Source organism: Pezoporus wallicus, unplaced genomic scaffold (genome assembly GCF_028554395.1).
Source record: "Pezoporus wallicus isolate ANWC-B61680 ecotype Strahan unplaced genomic scaffold, APGP_CSIRO_Pwel_v1 contig_4264, whole genome shotgun sequence".
Lineage (NCBI taxonomy): Eukaryota > Metazoa > Chordata > Aves > Psittaciformes > Psittacidae > Pezoporus > Pezoporus wallicus.
In genome coordinates this window covers 99,212-119,537 of record NW_026637102.1, presented here as the reverse complement: position 1 = coordinate 119,537, position 20,326 = coordinate 99,212, and the positions used below count along the sequence as shown (strand labels likewise).

At 36.3% G+C, this 20,326-nt stretch overlaps 1 protein-coding gene across 3 annotated transcripts in view; it reads right to left on the bottom strand.

Moving 5' to 3' along the window:
• MYPN (myopalladin) overlaps positions 1 to 20,326 on the bottom strand; it is a 73,256-nt gene that overhangs the window by 26,124 nt on the left and 26,806 nt on the right. For all 3 annotated transcript variants that reach the window (XM_057403236.1, XM_057403238.1, XM_057403237.1), the window contains 8 exons: positions 10,611 to 10,786; positions 9,407 to 9,458; positions 7,705 to 7,852; positions 6,102 to 6,173; positions 5,757 to 5,898; positions 4,824 to 4,847; positions 2,663 to 2,779; positions 1,553 to 1,922 (listed from right to left, as the gene is read on the bottom strand). In XM_057403236.1, coding sequence (XP_057259219.1) covers positions 1,553 to 1,922; positions 2,663 to 2,779; positions 4,824 to 4,847; positions 5,757 to 5,898; positions 6,102 to 6,173; positions 7,705 to 7,852; positions 9,407 to 9,458; positions 10,611 to 10,786 — 1,101 coding nt within the window. The remainder of the gene's footprint in view (positions 1 to 1,552; positions 1,923 to 2,662; positions 2,780 to 4,823; positions 4,848 to 5,756; positions 5,899 to 6,101; positions 6,174 to 7,704; positions 7,853 to 9,406; positions 9,459 to 10,610; positions 10,787 to 20,326) is intronic.

Genomic DNA, 20,326 nt, shown 5'->3' with positions numbered 1-20,326 from the left:
GCATTTTGGCTAATGAAGCTTTGTAATAACCCACCGAAAGAGATATTGCCAATGTAGTTTAAGGTGGTATTGGCATTTGGTTACAGGCAGGAGTGCAATTGAGAGTACTTGCATTTCATGCAGTTGTTATTTCCTAGATACTATTTACTGTATGTCTTCAGGCCTTTTTTTTACTTTGCAACTAAGGAAAATTATTTTGCCTTGTCAAAGGGTTAATTTAGTTATTAAGTATGTGGAAATAGAGCATATGAAAAGCAGGCTAACTTTTCCCCTTTGAAAACCAAAACCAACATAGAGAGTATGGAAAATTATAATGTAATAAATTGTTGAATATGAAATAACTACTGTTAAATAGTGAAAAATGTAATAGTAGAGACCAACCACAACTGGTACTGATGAACCAAATACATGAAGTCAAGAGAAATTCTTTTAAAGAATTATTGTTTCTAGAATGTACTAAACAAAAATCACCTTGAAGCTAAATATGACAATGTAAAGCTTTCCAAAAGTAGCATTTTAGAGACTTAGAAGTTGTGCAATCCTGATTTTGTTTACTTCGTATATACATGTGCATAATAATGCACTCCTTTATTATGTTGGGCGGGGGGGGGGGGAGGAGAAATTCTGTTTTATGCAAGCACTGGACAATTTAAATGCTGCTTCTGTTCCTCTCTTAAACACACCATAGCTCTGAAAGAGTATAGAGCTGTGAACATGGGCTTAGCAAATTAAAAAAATACTGCTCCAAGTTATTCCTATGCTACATGGCATATAAGTTCTGTCTTGTAATGTTTATGCTATGATGTTACAACCCTGCTTAAAAGTACCAATTAATTACTTTATAAAGTCCTTCCCGAGCCTTAAGGAAGAAATGAAAATAAAGGCTCTGCATGTCTTTTGTTAAACTAGATTTAGGACGTTCCAAAAATTCTAAAAAGATATTTCTTAATAAACTGCAGTGTGAATTCCGTAAATTGTCCTCTAAGCAAACTACACTACTTCTTAAAATTTCCCCATGAGCTCACAGTGCACTAATCATGCAGGGCTTTTTAGACCAAGGGTTTTCACATTATCAAACTTTTCCAAGTATTTATCTGTTATGTTTAGACATGAAAGTCATGAGGTCTTGGGGTCTACAGTAGCTAGCTAGCAGCTACCCTATGCTATGTGTAAGCCTGAATATGTCTGGTCTTGGCAAAATTGCATACCCAGAACTGAGTGAGATATATTTGAAAAAACTGCTTTTATTTTTCCCAAATAAAATCCATGTTGTCCATCTTTTGTTTGCAGCAGAAAACTTTGTGAAATTAAATACAATTTCAAAGTGAAAACATTTCTCTTTCAAAATTGGGGAACAGTTTTCACAAGAGTGATAGAAAAAATTATCTAGCTCTGTTTTCTATGCTCTATGTTTTTAAGGCCAGCACCATGTGATAGTGACTGTCTTTTTGTTCTGCATTTGATTTTTTTGCTCTGGTGCAATAGCGTGGTGTTGTATGAATACTAAATAATATCAGTGATGCACCTGAGATGTAGAAGCCCTTTTACTTACAGCTTTGGTTTAGCCAGTACTGGGGGGGGTTCCTTAGATGGTGACGTTGGCTCTGGTATTTTCATTGGCTGTCCATTTATCGTCTCTTGGAAATAGTTGGGTCTGTTTTGGTTTGTAATGCCAGGTCCATCCTCTGATGATGATTCACTTCCTTTATCATCTTCAGGCAGCTTGAAGTGCACCCGGAGACCTATCTTGGAACTCGATCTGGGTTCATTGTGGTTCACAAGAACACCTTCGAGTTTAGGTTTGAGGGTTTGATTTGCTACACGATGGGAAGGAGTACATGGGGGAGCTTGATGTTCAGCAGCAATTAAGTTGATTGAGCTCATTGTGTGAAGGGTAGCAGCATTACTACTGTCTTCAGATGCTGAAATAGTAAATATCAAACTTCTGGTGATATGTAAACCCCATAAATAATAGTGAAATGAAATCACAAAAGTTACAGTTAAAAAACCTCGCTCTGATGTCCTTCCATCTGTTGGACTGAGTTGATTCACCTCATTTGTTTAGCAACAAGTTCCCTTAACAAAGGAATATTGTAAAGGTGGGGGAAAAGAGACACAGTTCTAGTTTGGAAGATCCAGCAGTGGTCTTCAGCCATGTGTCCTGTGAATTCCACTAGCATCTTTGAAATGCAAACTTTCTTTTCAGAGAATTCTCTGACTTTTTACTCATGAAAAACACTGTCAGAACTTGAGCTGAATTGGAGTTAACAGCACACTATTCTTTTTTTATATACTGTACTTTGCTCACTTAACTGCATAGTGCCTTGGTAGCTTAAATCATGTAGGCAGTATGAAAGAATCTGTCTTGAGGTTTCCTCCTTTGGGCTCTGCACCAAAGGGTTATTGAAATAGCTATCTAGACAATCCACAGAGATTCCAGAAATGACTATTGCCCAAATCTTGAGGTCAGCAAGAGCTGTGTTTTTGGAAGGGCTGTGTGAAATTCATTCCCTAATGTCCTTTGTTTCTTCACATTTCTAATTGCAGAAGGGCACTTGGAAAAGGCATAGCAATCTCTATGTACAATAAGCAGCCTGGACTGCACAGGGTAGCAGCCTGCTCTGCTTGTATTAGCAGGCAAAAGACTAAAACAAACTCTTACCTTTGACAGTTAGATGAGCTATACTAGATACTGTGCCATATTTATTGCTTGCAGTACACGTAAAGCTGCCAGAATCTTCTGAAAATACTTCAGCGATAACAAGAGTACAAATTTCCTCTGCAAAGCATCAGAACAGCATTATTACTTGAAGTGAACATGCACTGAACAAACACATAAAGCCTTGACTACCCTTGGGGACATTTCCTTAAGTTTTCCACCTTGCTTAGTTTGATTTTAGTTTCATCAGTATTATCAATTTTGGCAGCCTTTGTGTGCAGCAGCTGTTATCAGCATTGTCTGTAGCAACTGGTATGCTCTGTGCTGCAGCACGCCCAACAAAGTGAAGAACAGGTGTCAGCAGTGTTTGGAAAACATTAGAAAATGTTTTCCTAACCACATGAAGTACAGACTTTCTCTCTGAAGAACTTAAAATTTAATTTGGAGAAATACAGTGTATTCTATATTCACAACTCACTAAAATATATGTATTTTCACCTCTGCAAATTGAAAGATTATTTATAATTAACTGGGAACAATTCAAGTGGAGTCACTCTGTAAGGTGAAGAAATGCAAAACATATACGTATAGGCTGGCATTTTCCAAAAGTACCAGTGCAGATTTGCAGATAGAGGGGATTGTGCTAACTGTGCTTCTAGAAAGCTGCATTTTCATTTCTTTGTGAAGAAGATTAATGGGCACCAAAAATGTGCTATCAGAATTGTACTAGAAGAAATTAAATTCCATCTTGAAAAGTCAGTCTGGGGCTATGACATTCCTGTCTGACCAGGATCTGACATGTCTGGGCAGCAATACAAGCTAGTAATTACCTATGGTGATGGGATTTTAAATCTTTTGTTTGATTGGGTAGCTGGAATGGGGAGGAAAAGTAGCATTGGAAGTGTATTGAAATGTGGGCTGATAGCATTTCTTCTGCTAATCGGTGACTGTTTTGCTACCATTTTGCAAGAAACTTTCCTAAAACCCGACAGGATTAATATCTCATGAACATTTCTGTGGAAGACCATACCACACTTAAGCTCGATTGTTTCATGTCATCACTGAGGAAAACCTAGTAGCAACAAAGAGATTATTTGCTAACAATTATAGGAGAATAATAGTTTATTATAGCACTAGGATTTTAGAACTGGTTTAAGGTATTACAGTATCTAGTTTACATACTTGCATTTGCCAACCACTGCATGCATGGAAATGCAGATTCCTTCTGAATCAGCAGCAGGTGATGAGGCAGTGACAACTGCACCTAACTGATTACCCTCTAAAAACTGCTTCACATTACTCAGCAGTGATGCCACTGGACAGTAAAGGAACAGCATTGGTGGGTTCTAGTAGAAGCTCCGTTTATTTATTCCTAGGTCTCAGAAGGAGACATTGCAGAGAGAGGAAGTTGCTTTCAAGACATTTTTGGGGGCAAAAATCTTTTAACAGGGCAAGGAGAAGAGTTACAGAAATTTATATTCCACAGGAATTAATTAATATAATTCCACAGAAAAAATCATTTGGTAATTTTCTGTCTTAACAGGGGCAGCTTTACATTTTTAATAGTGAAACCATAATGGGGAGAGTGATTGTCTCATGGAGAAGTAGTAAAAGCCTGTAAGGCTCTTTGCTCAAAATATGCAGAGTAGCCTACATGCTGCTCTGATCCACGAAATTAGCAAGTCCAGCCACTTTTATAGGATTTGCTGATATCAGTGGTGGAACACCTGATGTGATACTCTCATATTACGCTAGTAGAGAGCAAAGGGAATGGCTGACATGGCTAAATGTCTTATGCAATGTTCCCTAACTGGTAAACTAGATAAAAATAGCTCAGTCCTACATCATCTGGTGTACTTATGAACCTCAGATATACAGGGGAACCTCATCCATTAATTTTGTTAATCTTCAGCTCATAAGGCGGCAACATTTAGATTCTAAGTTAGAACTGGATCAAAGCAGAATGGAAACATTATTTTCTTAAAAAATGATAGAATTAAATCATATGTTTATGGAACAGTCTAGAATGACATGCATCTTACAAGTAGCTATAGAATGTTAGAGAAGGAAGAAATTATGTTAATTAAATAGTGGAGTTTAATTAGTATTTTGTGAATATACATTTGTATAATCAAGAAAGTATGAGCTTTTTGATGATCCTCACCTGGTTCAGCCATAGATCTTGGTTCTAAAGAGAAGAAGAGCAGAATTAGCAGATTGAGTTACTACTTCCTTTTGCCAGTAATTTTTCTTAAACACTAAATACAAAGCTTGATCTTCTCAGTAAGATGGAATTCGACTTTTGATGCAGTTTTCTAAGGGGTGGTGGAGACAGCCAGGCCTTGTACTCAAATGTATGTCAAATCCACTGAACAATATGAACACTTACAGACATTTTTGAGAATTTATGAATAGGAAATAAATTCTGGAAGAAGTTTTTTTTTGCAATCTTAGTACTACTTTATTGTGTCTTAAGACAATTACTGAAACTGTTACACACATGAAAACGAGTTATGATAAAATATGTTTTCCTATAGGTTTAATTTTGTGTGGTATGTAAGGACTTTTTATTGAGTTTCAGCAATTTTAGCATGCCAGAAAACTGCAGATTTTTTGACAGCACTTAAAAATTAAAGTATATGTTTACAACCCAATATCTATCGTGCACATACATATGGAACCATGCCAATATGTACATCAGGTTACTTTTGTGGATAAATAAGCAATCCACTGCCCGTAAGCTCTATTGCAATAGCACTTAACTATAAGATTAGGGATTTATGGGCAATGCAGCTCTACATAAATAGTGCAAAACCAAAAACAAACACTGAAAGTAAGTCTGGATTAGAAAAGGATATTGAAGTGGCAAAGGGATCAAAGCAGAAAAAAAACAACTCAGTAGTTTGGGGAATCTCAGACAAATACTACCTGTGAGTATGCTGTTTAATTCATCCACAGTTTTGGCTTCTAGAACCCAGATATTTTGCCATAAGTATGGCTTATATAGTTCTTACCATTGCAGTGAGAAATTCAAAGTAGCAGTTGTGTTGCTTGCCTGTATTTCATTAGACACAGTATTTCCACACAAGAAACGTACTTTTCTGTAATATCCTAAAATCTGGAGAGTCTTCTATCAGTGTCCCTTCTCTGTACCATTCAACCTTTGGGGAAGGAGCTCCTTTCACCCGACATTCAAAGACCACAAGCTGCCCCTCAGAAGCTGAAATATCCTGTAACATCTAATAGAGAAAACGAATAGACAGTCAGTAAAAGTCTTATTGGTCTGGCAGTAATACTGATTTCAGTAAGATTTCATAAAGCCACTCAATCCTTGAATGGCTTAAGAAATGCATAATTCCTTTTTTGTCTTTGTTAGAAAATTTTAATTACCTCTCACAATTAATTGGCTGCTAGTTTTCAAATATGTCATAGAACAAATTACCTTTGTAAACACAGGAGCAGCAATTATAGGTCTTCCATCCAGTCCTTGCAAATAGTTAGTGGGGCTTTGAGCCTGCAGATTGCAAAACATCATATGATGATATTTAGGTGTATAGTGGTTATTTTCCCATATACAGAAGAAACATGCTTTTGGAATGGCACAAGAGATTTTGGTGGGTGAAGTCTAAAGCAAAATATTTAATGAAATGAGAAAACCGTGCTCTATTGTAGGCAACTGCTAGTGATCTTCCATAATGGGATACTGCCTGGGTAACAATGTTCTTATTGCCTTACTGAGTTAGTCATGGCAAGGAAAACTTCACTGCAACGTAACATCTTTCCTTAATACTTCACTAAAGCAGATCTATGTAGGCTGCTTGGTGGTAGTCTCTTTTTAAAACTTCTTACTTGAAAAATATCTGTGGATGTTAATAAGGAAAAGTTCAGTCAAGTCATGTGTGTGTCTAATCCTTTGCCAAAACCAAATAATTTCAGAGGTGGAATGTGGCCTTATTGAGCCTACTCAGTGAAATCAGAATGATATTGTTCTCCTCCTGGAAAACATCCTTATATGACTTAGTTAATAGAGTTTTCCATTTTAGTGAAATAGAATCTGCCCCAGAACAGCAGAATTAGTGCTTCAGTATCTCAGGAAACAGCCAAATTCTATAGATGGTGTCTTACAGGCCAACAAAATTAAAAATGGTGATTTTTGAGATAACCACTACTCTGGACTTAGGCAGCCTCTGTCAAAATGGCATAATGTCACTAGGGCTTAGTTCTGTTCTCTTTGTAGTCCAAAATACATGCGCATTGCCTCACCTATTCAGTATCTGTTTACTGGTTACCACCTAATTCTAGTCTGTAAACATTGAAAAGGCAGTGTAAATTGCCTTAGTTTTATTTTTAAGGAGATATGTGTCTTCCTTCCGTTAGGGAAGAATGCACAGTTACGAATATTCTGATAGTTTGAAACAAAAAGGACTCTAAATGCATGTTAACATTAATTAGAAACTCTTTGATATGGATATTAAAATGTTATGTGTAAATAGCATATCTACATATAAAGTAAACATAGTAGGGAAATCATTCCACTTAAAATAAGTTTCATTGAAAGAAAATTATTTCAGGTGAGTTCTTGAGAGAGAAAAAAAGTTACAGGAAACTTTTAGGAAAGGTACAGGAAAAAGTTATAGGCTGCCACTATTGAAAGTGAATGAGTCAGTCTGCAATGAGGCCAGTGAGCTGAGTTACACATCCAAGTGCCCTTCACGGCATGCAGTCTCTGACTTGCTGGAGTGCACACAGATTCCCACCGCTGGCTGAGCTAGCAGCAGCTGCTCCTTCTGCTCATTGCCGCAGAGATGCCTGTAACCTGGGGGTGAAAGATTCCCTTCCCCGTACCAGGTGCTAAAGGTTACCTAGTAGGCAGAACATCTCTTCTGTGTATGCAACTACTGTATGGCGGTAAGGTTCAAAGACTGAAGTTCATCAGCAAAGCAAAAACTAGAAAATTTGTGGATTCTGAGTCACAAACTGGAGAAGAAACACCTTTGCAAGAGCTTGCTTTTGGTCCTTGAAATTCACCATATTGTCTCCCCTACCTGATTAACTGGTGTTGACACAGGCTGGATAGGTACAGACACAGGCTGAGCCACAGCAGATGGTGCCTTGGAGGTCTCTAGATGCTTTGTTGCAGTTCTAGCAGCAGGAGATGCTTCATTCAAGAAGGTGTCAGCTGGCTTTGGTTTGCTGTGGAATATTAACCAAAAACAAATTCTCTAATTGAAAGCTAGAGCTGCATGTGTCCCCCTTATTTATGTCTGTCCCAGTTACATGTCGACCCCAGCTTCACTTCCAGGATTGAATTCCAATTGATCTAAACTGATACGTACTCCTAGGTAAACTGTATTTTATAAGAATCAGGCTACTTATTTTGCCACTCTGATCTCTCATACTTAGTTCAGTTACACCAAGTGTAATAAATGGCCAGGATTAACTCATTTATGGCTTGAAAGCTACTGTTACCATCTCTGAGCAACATGAGAGCAGTGCTAGTTTCTCAGAGGACAATGCTAATTTCTCTTGCTCCCTGAACTTGTATGAAGATTTGGGCCTATAAGGTAATGAAAATACCATTGTCTACTAGGATACAGATTCAATAATTTACTGCTGAAAAATAAAAAAAAAAGAAAGGTATGCTTCTGACCAACATATCATGCAACCTTGGAAGTGTACATGTTGTCATGTCTTCACTTCTTCTAGGTTATTTCTCTATGGAAGTAAAAGAGTTGACCCTATTTTTTTTTTTTTTTTTTTTTACTGCTAAATGAAATAATTCAGATAATGAAGAGATGGTCTTTTTATTCAGTTTGAGCACTGACTGCTCTGGAATGTACCACAGGTCCCCACAGGAAAGCCATCCTTGAAACCAGAGGAAGCCTTACTCAGGGTGAACATACAGTTATGGTGATCACCGATTTCTGTTTTAAAATTATGGATTTTTTCTTCACCGGTTCTCATATTAATTCCCTTTAATTACAGGTGTTCAGATTCTATTTGTATAGCACTGGTTCCTATTGAGGTTGAATTAGTGCATACAAAGAAGTTCAAAATAAAAGACTGATTATTTTAGTTTTCAGTGAGCCTGAGTCCCTTTGAATTCACAGAAAGACTTTGATTCTGAAAGATTGGATCAGGTTCTAAATGCAAGGAGAATGGATTTCATTTAGGAAAAACATAATTATTTCCCAGGGTTTAGATTACATCTGACACCTTTTGTTTTTTTTTTTTTTAATAATTAACTAGTCTTTTATGCCGTCATTTCAGTTTGCATTAGTTCATATGTGTTAATTGCCTTATCTTAAATCTAAATAATGCATGTATAGCCATCTTCTTCCAAATACTTTAATGTAAGAAATCTTACTTTTAAACTGGATACCTAAATCAACTTTAAGATGGGTCTGAATTTTAAGATGCTATCAAATGGCATCTGGTTTAGTACATTAATTTTAGTAGTTTAATCTTTCAGGTAACATATTTCTCCTTATGTTTATATTTAATATTAAAGTTTCAATTCTTAAGCTAAAGTTGGAGACACACAAGCAAATGTGTAGTTGTTCCATACTATTTTAAAGCAAACAAGCAAACACACAAACAAAATGCAACCCGAATAATCCAAGCAAATCTCAAACACAAGCCTAATGTGTTGGAAGTTGCAAAATATTAATGGAAACTGAAATGTCTATGCTTGTGGGGTTATTAAACTGTAAGAGATATGGAAAATGTAATTGATTTTCAACTTACTGATCCATTTCGTCTTTGATTATTTCACCTTCAGAGTCAGAAGAAGAGACTCCTGTGACAAAGAAAAAAACCCAAACACTTAGCAGAGGTGTTCTGGGAGTTTATCTATGAATGATACAAACCTTTATTCATATTTCCTCTAACACATTCTAAGGGTGTATATTATAAAGCTAAGCCAAAACGGAAGATCAGATTGCAGTGGAAATGAACCAACATTGCATACTGTGCAAGATGCAGAACTGCTATTGACATAAGGCAAATTTGGGATAAAGTGTGAATGAAATGAGGAATACAGCATCCAAGGGTGAATGCATACCTTGGTCTCCCCAGATTCTCTTTAAAATGACACCAGTAGATTTTAGTCTGTAATTTTTGTTGTGAATCATATAAGAATTTTTTTTTTTTTCTACTGGCTTAAAAAAAAAAGGTGGGGGGGGGAAGGGGGGTGTGGGAGGGAGGGTAATGTAGCTGTTGCAATGAAACTAGTGCCTTGTAGCACAGTTTGGAGAAGATACTAGCTCAGTTTACTAACAGCTGTCTTACTGAGACATTTTACACTTCTGATTCAGCTTTCACTGCATTTGTAATTTGCATTTTCTCTCCTGTTCCTGCCAGTGAGCATCTCCATCAGTCATGGCTTCCATCCGACATCCTCTGAGTTAGGTAAAAGCAGGCCTTGGCCCCAGTCTTGAGCAGTAGTAAATCCCTGCCAAGCACAGACATTTATAGCATCTATTGTGCAAGTAAAATACCAAATTGCTGGCATATTTATTTTGGTTACGAGGTCCCAATAATAAGTTAGGATGAAGCTATCCTGTATTCAGTTTGGGATAATGACTGTAGGGAAAAGATATTAGAAAGAATTAGACACAAATTTAAATATTTATCTTTCTGTAGGGTATGACAGACAAAAAAATATAAGTTGGCATCAGAATCTGAATATTTTTAGACTTTACTCTCGCTGTGAGATATAGAAAGTCTCTGGCGAACAACACAATAAAATTACATGTAAAGGGCAGTCACTCATCTGAAGGTTATTTTACAGAGAAATAATAAAGACGTTAATAACTATGAAGCATTGACTCCCTGCTGTGTATTTTTTGTGACAAATCTATTTACACAGTTAACATACAAAGTACATAACTATATCTTAATCCTGTATGATCAATTTAAACAACAATTTCTGCAACAATTCTATCATTACCTTCTATGTAAATCTCTGCAGAGGTGGAGTCTGTTCCATAGATGTTTGAAGCAAAGCACGAGTAACGTCCTGTATCCTCCTCAAAAGCTTCAACAATAACCAATGAGTGTTGATCACCTGCCTGAATAATTTGAATGTCTGGTGAATTTTCAAGCTCCTTCCCTTCACAGTACCACCTGCAAGGCAAAATACACTGTTTATCAATGCAATAAACTTGACAAATAGAATGACATTGTTCAAAGTCTTTCTGATGATAAAATGTGTGGTTGTTGGCCTGAAGATTCTGACAGAGTATTGCAGGTAAGTGTAGAATCAATAGTCATAGGAATAAATCATTTTTTGTTTTTCATAATATTCAACTACAGTAAATAATAGAGCTCCTTTCTTTGCAGTATTTAAACATGCTAACAAACTAATTTATATAAACGATTCTAGGACATATTTTTCTTGATACACAGATTTCAGTAGTAGAGTAGAAGAGCTCTGAATTTGGAATGCTGTCGATTCAGCTCTGAATTTTTCTTGGTGTACATTCAAATATGTATTGTAGTTTAAACTGTAGAAAAATAAGAAACACACCTAAGTAAACAAATTCACCTCAAACCAAAGTTCATGTTCAGTCAGAATGTGACTGAAATTTAGTATAATATTGTCCTCTGTTTTATCATATATTTAAGACAATCTGCTTTTCATAAAAGATAGAATAAGTGTATCACAAGGAAAGATAAGTGATTTATTACAATATAGAGGCATTTCCTTACAAGGACATGGGCAGTAAGACAGCTGGAGCTTGAATTCTTCTCTGTATTATACTGCTGTTTTTCTCTGTTAAACCCAGTTACACATCCAAGAATATACTTGGCCCTTTAGAGACTTCATGCTTTCATCTGAGGCATTTCTATGTGCCTCAGTGTTCAGAACGGTTATTTCAGTAGAAAATACAGGAATCCAAGCAAAAGTAAAAGCAGCACCTAAAAAGCACCAAATGACAGTAACCATCACTCAATCTGAGAGCTAGTAGGAGAGGAGAGCAGGCCTGATTGCTATTGCTTGTTAATATGAAGGCAGAACAGAAAGAGAAAAAGCAGGTGGGTTTGAAGAACCAGATTCAAATTTAATAAGACAATATAGGTTTTATATATATATATATATATATATATATATAGTACCATGTATAGGGATCCAGAGTTAAATGTTTAGGATAATACTCAGAAATATCTGTATGATTTTTTGATAATTAGCTGAATTTGAAGAACCAAACTAAGGTGCATTTGTGTTTTCACTATAACCTTTCTCATAGATATAAAACTGCACAAAAATATTTGTATTTTCTGTTTATTGCTGCTTTCTTAACTACATATGGTTGATTAATGCATCTTGTGCTTTGTGGGTGGGAACTGTCACACTGACATTTTTTATTTAATTGACCTTTTAAAAAGAATAATTGTTTCATCCATCTTTATGGAAGTACCTGCCAGTTTCTGAATGCATACAAATGCTATCAATGCAATGGCAAATATATTTACTATTATATATCGCACAAAATAAGATTAGTTGTAGAAAGGATAAAAATATATTACTGAGTAATAAATTATAATAATTCATATTTTGTGGCTCATTATATAAGGTGATTCAATACATTTTCATCTCAGATAATTTAGAAAAACATTAATAAATAAATTTGTTTAACCATTCAGTTGAATTCACCTGTTGCAAGCACAACTTTTTATAAAAGTTTGTGCTACAAATTGAACATGAAGAAAAGCCCAAATCAACATCTTAGGGGAAAAAAAATAAATAAATCTGTAAGACAGTCCATACCAATGGAAAACCAGAATTTGATAGAAATGCAATGCAGAAATGAAAAAAAGAGCCACAAATAGACTGAGTTACGAAGGAGTACAAATCTAGAACTTAAATGCTGATTACGTAGGTAAGAAGTAAACTATGTACTATTTGTGCACCATTAGTCCTAGCCATCCAACATGGCTTTCTTAAAGTAGACAGGGTATTCCCCAGTCCACTTGGAGTTGCACACTAGCGTAATCTGTAGCTGTACAGTCAACAGACTTGAATTTGCAGCTTGGAAAGCGTACCGATCTGCCTGTTACTGAGGGAGACTCCTGCACTATGGAATGAATCATGCTGCTTAACACAATTTCCCCTTTTAGAAAGGCAAACCTTTGTAGCTAAAAAGCTAGAACTTGGTTTGTGTCTACATCTGCTTGCTTATCCTTTTTTACAAACCTCCTTTGTAACAAGAATTGAAAATGTGTCTAAGAAAATTACTTTTATAAATTTAACATTTCTGATTGCAAAAGACAGTCATTTAGTAAATATCATCATGTTAAAAGAGGATGCCAGTAGGGTATGAAATGTCCCAGCTCTCTTCCCTGACATTTCACAGCTAAGTACAGTTTACTAAAATACATCCACATCCTTCTTGCAGGGTTTCACCACCAAGAAACTGTCACTGCTTTATGCAGAGAACTTCAACCAACGTCACTAATTTCTCTTCCGTTTGAACCTTAGGGCTCTGATAGACCAGCTTTTTCAGATGTGGCAGCAGTGCTTTAAAATACTAAAATCCTGATGCTGACTTCTTTGCTGAAGGTTTCTCACTCTGAAGTGAGGATGGCAGGTTCAAATGTGTTCCCAGGCCCAGCTGCCCCAGTCTTAGTCTAATGAAAATGGGTTTGCACCAGGACACTGGATATGTGAATTTCAGGTAACTGAACTATACAAATTCTCCTATATATCACTCTTGGTAAATGTTAATAACCATAAAAGAAGGGGCTGGATAGTCAGGAAGCTACAGGTGCATTTAAATTGCCACGGGTGCTTGCATGAACTCAATGTGATCCTCAACATTGAGAATGTATTCTTCTATCCCTTTGAAGCTTGTCATTTGCTAGGTTTTCTACCACTCTGGTGGGCAAAATGAGATTGTCCAAGGTACTTTCTGTCAGAGGACAATCTGCCTAGGGCAACCCTTTACTTCAGGATAGCTTTCAGCAGCCATTCATGCTGCTTCTCAGACCTCAATGGAACTTGTTTAAGGTGCTTCACAATACAATTGTAAACAGTGTTTTGGATATTAATCAAAAGCATACAAACATGCAATATCTGTGGAAATTTAGGAGGTAGCTGTCATCATACAAAAGGGAGTAATAACATCAGTATATACCCTAGGATGCCAGGTGAGCTAGCACATGTAAAAAGATAAATAAGAACTTACTGGGTGTTCAGACTACAAGTCCACCTAACCCAGCATGCTGACTTAACAGTGGTAAAAGCAGACACTTATGAAAGAGTATAAAAGTGGAGCAAATACATACATATATATGTATGCATATTAATATACTTATCCTAGAGTATCTAACCATTCTCATTATCTTTTTTATCTTTGTTATCTTGTATCTTTATCTTTTATTTACCATTCTCTATCTTTTTTTAGAAGCTGTGAAGCAGCACTTAAATATAATTTTTAAAAGGTGAAATCAGTGGTCTTAAAATTATTATTTGCAAACTACTTCTTTTTTAAAGGATTTCACTATCAAAGTACCATTGCCATTATTTTCTAGTAGATTGTATGAATGTTCATTAACATTTAGCTTGCAAGTCCTGCTTTTTATTTGTGTCATCTTTATTTTGAAATAATTGTTTTACACTTCTATTTAGAGTACATTTCCTTTAAAAATAATGATCCTTCAAGCTTCTGATTGAGCTATAGTGTTCATATTCCATCATAGTCCAGTCAGGAACCTTTCAGATCCTCTAATACAAACCTCTTCAGACAGAAGTAAGCGCAACAACTATTTTAGACTCTGCCCACAATGACTTACCCAAACCTGGTATTTTCCCCCACTAATAATTAGATACAGTGGAGCTTTTTTGACTGGCTCCACAGAAGTGCATATCACATTTGCTTTTCTGTACAGTCATGTCCTTATAAACATGTAGATACAGATACCACAGCTAGTAGCGGGGTCCTTGGAAACCAGAACAGAAACATCTAGTGCCTGGGATAAAGGAACAACTCTACCACAAGTAAGTAGAGGAAAAGTTTAGCAGTCCCAATGAAGAAGTATGGATATCTGCATTACAGGGCTGACTGAAAATGTCCTTTGAAATTGATTAGTGCCAGTTTTAAATTCCAGACCAGGAAATTACATAGGATTCCTGTTATCCCAAAGGGGGGATTTTTATTGATTTTTTTTTATTATATGTTGTATTATATGTATTATATGGTTTATTCTGATGTTGCTTTCAAGATTTGCAATTGATGATAATTGAAAATGGTCACATTTTTGGAGAGAAGTTGTAGGACTACAAGCATAAATTTGGTATGTGAAGGTACAAGTTGCTTTTAGGTATCTAATACATATAGGCAACTGTGTACTTTAGGCTGTGAGTCATGGGACTTACTCATGCCTTTTTATATACCTACCGCATGCCTCCTTCTTCTAATGTAGCCTTGGTTTAGCATGTTAGCTTTAGCGGATATGAAAGACTATTCAAAAGAATACCCATGTTCTAGAATTTTATCTCAATTTCAGCAGCACCTTTTCAAAGCATTAAATTAACTTATACAGTATGGTGATATTCTGGTTTTGTGTTCACTCAAATGTGACTCCTCACTCAAGTGACACATATAGCAAAACACATTACACAGAATGCTGTATACAATCACTATTAAGGTGTAATAACTCTTTGTTACTAGTGGTCATCTTTTCCAATTAACCTTTGTGTGTCTGTGTGAAGATAAGTCTGTATTGCATGCCTATGTGAGGCACAATTCTAATTTTCTATAAGCAAATTTAAAAACACCATATAAGCTATTTATCTCCATTATTTTAGTAGTATGTCAGTAGTATATTCCTTTAGTAGTATATTCCTTTACTTGACTTAAACAGACAGTGGAGCAGGATTGAGTTAATTTTTTTCTTTGCAGTTATTTTTTCCTATGATTAGTTAAAAATTTGCAACATAAGTGATTTAATAATTCAGGAATAAACTTCTGTTTCAAACATTTGTTTAGTACTTCTATGCAGTGCATTTTCATAGTTATTCTAGTTATTTTGAGATTAAACTGAGAAAAAGAACATTCTCCATGTATGCTATCTCTTTGAAATGCTTATAAATGAAAAACAATTCTCTTTTGTGAAATTAAGTTTTATGTAAATCTTTGGCATGGCCATATCTACTCTTTGCTTATTAACATTTTATTTTATTCTTACCATCCAAATGTTGTACGTGTTAGCAATGAAATGTCAGTTCCAAGGGGAGTTCTGACATTGAGATACATGGCATGACTGAAGTAGCAATGCTGTCTGTCACGGACATTTCATTCCTGCCATGAATTGTAATGATAGCTTCATCATACAGGGCAGGTTCACATTAAGCACAAGCAGTGTCATTCACTGTGCCAAATTAATCCTAGGTCTTAGTCTATTGACTTGACTATTACTTGCATGTAAGAGAAGTTTGGCTCTCTAGACTTTGAGAACTAAAACAGATACATGTTTTCATTTGGCAGCCAGGAAGAAAAAAGTCTTACTCAATCTTACGTGGCTTCAAAGTCTCTAAAAATCTGTGATTAGTTACAGCTCCAGTCTCCTTAAACAAAGCAGCACTAAAATGCATTTTTTTTAAGCTTTGTATGCCTATGTTAAAGAATGTTTTCATGGAAACCTTATGACATACAGCCTGTTTTTAGAACTTCAAATCCTCATGACACTTTCAGGATAGCTGTGTATGCCAAACCATGCAATGTGATTCATAAGTAAAATTAACCTAAGAGTGATGTGCCAAACAGTTTGGAAAAATGTAGGCACCTCTGAACTTGAGGGAATAAGGAGTGCTCTCCTCACAGAGGGGAGTGAATGTCACACCTATCATTACTCACACAGAAACAAAGCTGTAGAAGGAAGCATGAGAAAGAGGTCATCAAAACCTTTAGCAGTTTGGAAATATGAAGAAATACTTCTCTTAAATGCTTATACCTGCAGTATAGTCAAAGTAATCAATAAACTTTGTACTGCTCTTTAGTTGCAAGGTAAGGTTTGAGTTAGCTAGAGGCCCATATACTACAGTGTCAGTCTGTCACTTCTGACACTGCATTCAGCTGATGATACTGAAAAAGGGGTAAGATTTAATTTAAGCTTCTTTCTAGATATGTGGGCTTAATGAGCTTCCTCTAACATGTGAGTGTGTTACATTAAGGCTGAGTTATCTTAAGAAACAATTGGACAGGTCTGTCTGTATTCAGCCAAGCAGGATTTAGCTTTCTATATCCATATTCATATTTCAAATCAGTTCCTGATTTCTTCTCTTGCTCCAACATCCAGTTTTCTGTCCCTCAGTGAGCCCTTATATAGTCCAGGCAGTTACCTACCAAGCATGTAGATCATAATGCTGTATCATTGCCAATGATATTTTGACCCTGATCCATCATGAATGACATTTACACCATTTTTACATCATCAATTTTGTTTTGTACTGTCCTGCTTTCAAACATGGTATCTGTCCATCATATTCTCCAGTCCTTTCCATTCCTGTGATCTGCTTCTTTCTAAATCTCCTGTCTCTTATTTCTCTCTTATAATTCCCACTACGTTTGTTTAACCATCAGATTGCTCCTGGTGTTGACTGAGAAACTATGTTACAGAGCTGGTTGAATCATGTTCTTATTTTGCAATACCCTGGGTTCCCACAGTACTGCTTCTACACAGTGAGTGTATGTATTATAAGCATTATAAGTAACTTGGGATTGATTCCTTTCTATGGTTAGGAAGTCCATTTTAAATCAAAGGACACAGGCAAGCATGCACCTCCACACGTGAGTCCAAAGGATGCTTGTTTATTGAGCTTGGTCATTCAGCTAAGTTAAGGAAGAAAAAATCACGCCTTAAAGCCAGTCAGCCTTAAGCTTTCTTTTATCAGCTGCCACTTTGCCAGTTAGTCCTGTCCTGAGACTACTGATTTTCATACCTCTCTTGCTTATCTATCAGAATTCTTCTCTCCTTGCCTGTCTCCACAGATCCTGAACCTAACTCATCACGAACCTTGAAAAACTGTTACCCTCAAAGCAAGGTATGCTAATTCTGAGCCCAGTTCTGCACAGTTCCAAAACTATGGCCAACAAGATGCTTCCTTCATTTTTGAAACTTTGCACAGCAGATCAAAGACACACACTATTCTTTGAAAACAAAACCAAAAATGAAACCCCGCATTCTCATGTCTCCATAGTTAATGGAACACATACCCCAAAGTATATTACATTTTCTGGTTTCCTTATGCTGTAGCACTGACTAAAAAAGCCTTGGCCACTGGAAGCACATGAATGTTTATCACTCAAGCAAGTGAATTATTTTACACCCTTTTCTAGTGTTACTCCTACACATTGGTGGAGTTGAAAGAATCTTGAATGAATGGGACAGAAGTTGTATGATCAGGAAAGTGTTCAAGCAGCTAACATTATCATCTTTCTGCTTAATACAGCATGTGCATACACACACAAGGAGTATGTATGTGCTGCATAAATCACAACTTATCCCCTTGTGGTTTATCTCTTACTTGTTAGTTTAAATTGTAAAACTGAAAACTGAGCCCAGTCTTTTTCTTGAGCTTGACTACTTGGGACTGATTTCCCCTATGGGACTTCTTTCTCCCTGTCCCTACTATCTGTGGCCTTGGAGCATGTAAGTTCTGGGCTTCTGTGTTAGTTCCTCTAAGACCCTGATCTGACTACAAGCATTAATCAGTAAACTAGGGTTGCGTTTCTGTTTGGAGCAGTACTGTGCCTGGCAGCAGTATATTGTTGTTGGAAAGTTTGATGGACACTTATTCTATAGAAGTGTAATAGTTCCTGTACTGACTAGCATTCACATAAGTAGCTTATTTTATTATTTAAAATTAACAAAATCAAATATTGAAATAGAAATTTCAGTTAAAAATCTTCAGTTTTGTTGGGATAAAAGAAGACTGAAGTTACAAAGATATCTGTCATCCAATTCTGTGGAATGAAGCAGTCCCTGAACAGGGTGCCTAGGCATCCTGGCCATCCCTGGTTACTCCATGGGATGACTCATTGTTCCTAGGTTCTCTGATCTACCTTTTTGAGGCTTCAGTGACTTTATAGTGTCAACTTCTAATTCAGATAGCTGTTAAATGCCTAAACTTTGATGGCATGAACACCTTATCAGTTTTATGTGTGTGTCAATGGCATGGGCATGATGTGCTGTTATAAAGATGGTGTTGTGGCATTCTGGAGAAATATATAAAACTAACACTGTGCACTGTAGTATATGTCTATAAACAAGCAATTCAGTGTTTGCCTTTTCTGAATACAAAGTAAGTCAGATTGAGTTTGTGTACAGGTCTATATATGTAAAACAATATTATTTCAGTGGTTTCCTTTGTATTATAAACTATGAATGATGAGGAATCCTACTGCAATTTTTAATATAAAAAAGATCTATCAAGGCATGTGCCTGGAGAAATAAGTCTCAAAGACTTTACAAGCAAGAGAAGTCTTCAGAGAGTGTTGCTAATATCTATAGGATATTTCCTGTCTGGTTTCATTCAAGCCCCTCCTCCCCCCAGTTTCTGGCTCTGTTTTCCATTTTGATCAGATTTCTCTATGAATTTAAGGGCTGAACACAATACAACAATTATAGTGGCAGAAGCTCCCCCAAGGGAATGCCTCAAATTAACAAAATTGTTAATCAAAGCAGTGAGTTTATACTGTGCATAGTAGAAAGCACATTTTTCCCAAACAAGGTATTTCCCCTAGCTTTAGAACAGATTCCTCTTCTATAAATAAATCATTTAGCCTTTGGAAGTTTACATTCGTGTAGGGGACAAGAGACCCTGCATGGCACTGTAGCTCAGGGTCTTGTTAGGGACTGAGAACATACACGTTACTACTGAAGGCACTAGTGGAGCAAAATGGTCTGGCAGTCACAGTTCAGGGATCCTGTGAACTGGGTAACTTCTTGTCTTCATGACAAGGCTGTCAATAACAAGAGGATTCATTTGTAGGTCCTTGATCCTATGTACTTAATGGTGCACTGTAAAAGCTTCTTCCTTCTGAAAAATTAGCAGCTGGTGTGCCAGAAATTCAAGGGAGTGGAAGACAAAGGTTCTTGACCACAAAAATCTTTGGAGCCTCCATCTTTGGATGTTAAGATTGTTTTCATTTGACGATTGTGCCTATTAGTACAGTAAGAAAGATGATAAAAGGTGTTGACTGCAGTAGAAGTTGTAGTAGTCCTGTGTTCAGCATTGTCTAAGTATATAAGGAAGACATTAAGCTGACAATTGGAAAAAGCGGACCATCTGTGAAGCTCTGAGTCCTTTGATTAGATATTGAAGATGCAAATAATTCTTCTCAATATTTAGAAGAGCAACAGATATTTCTAAAATGCCTATAAAAGGATCAGCAACCATCTAGACTAAGGGTGTCTATTTATGATACTTCAGATATTAGGATGCAAGTATGTATAGTATATCTTTAAAAGACGAATAGAGTTTTCCTTCCTATTGGATTGGTATAGTCCCAGCAAAAGAAATAAAGTTCCACCACTCTAAATGGGAGGTAAATTTGACTAATGAGCTGTATATGAACAACTTTAGATTTAGAAATGATGACGAGATATAAGAATTTTCAAGATAAACTTATAAGGTACAATAATCTGTTTCTCACTCCACTG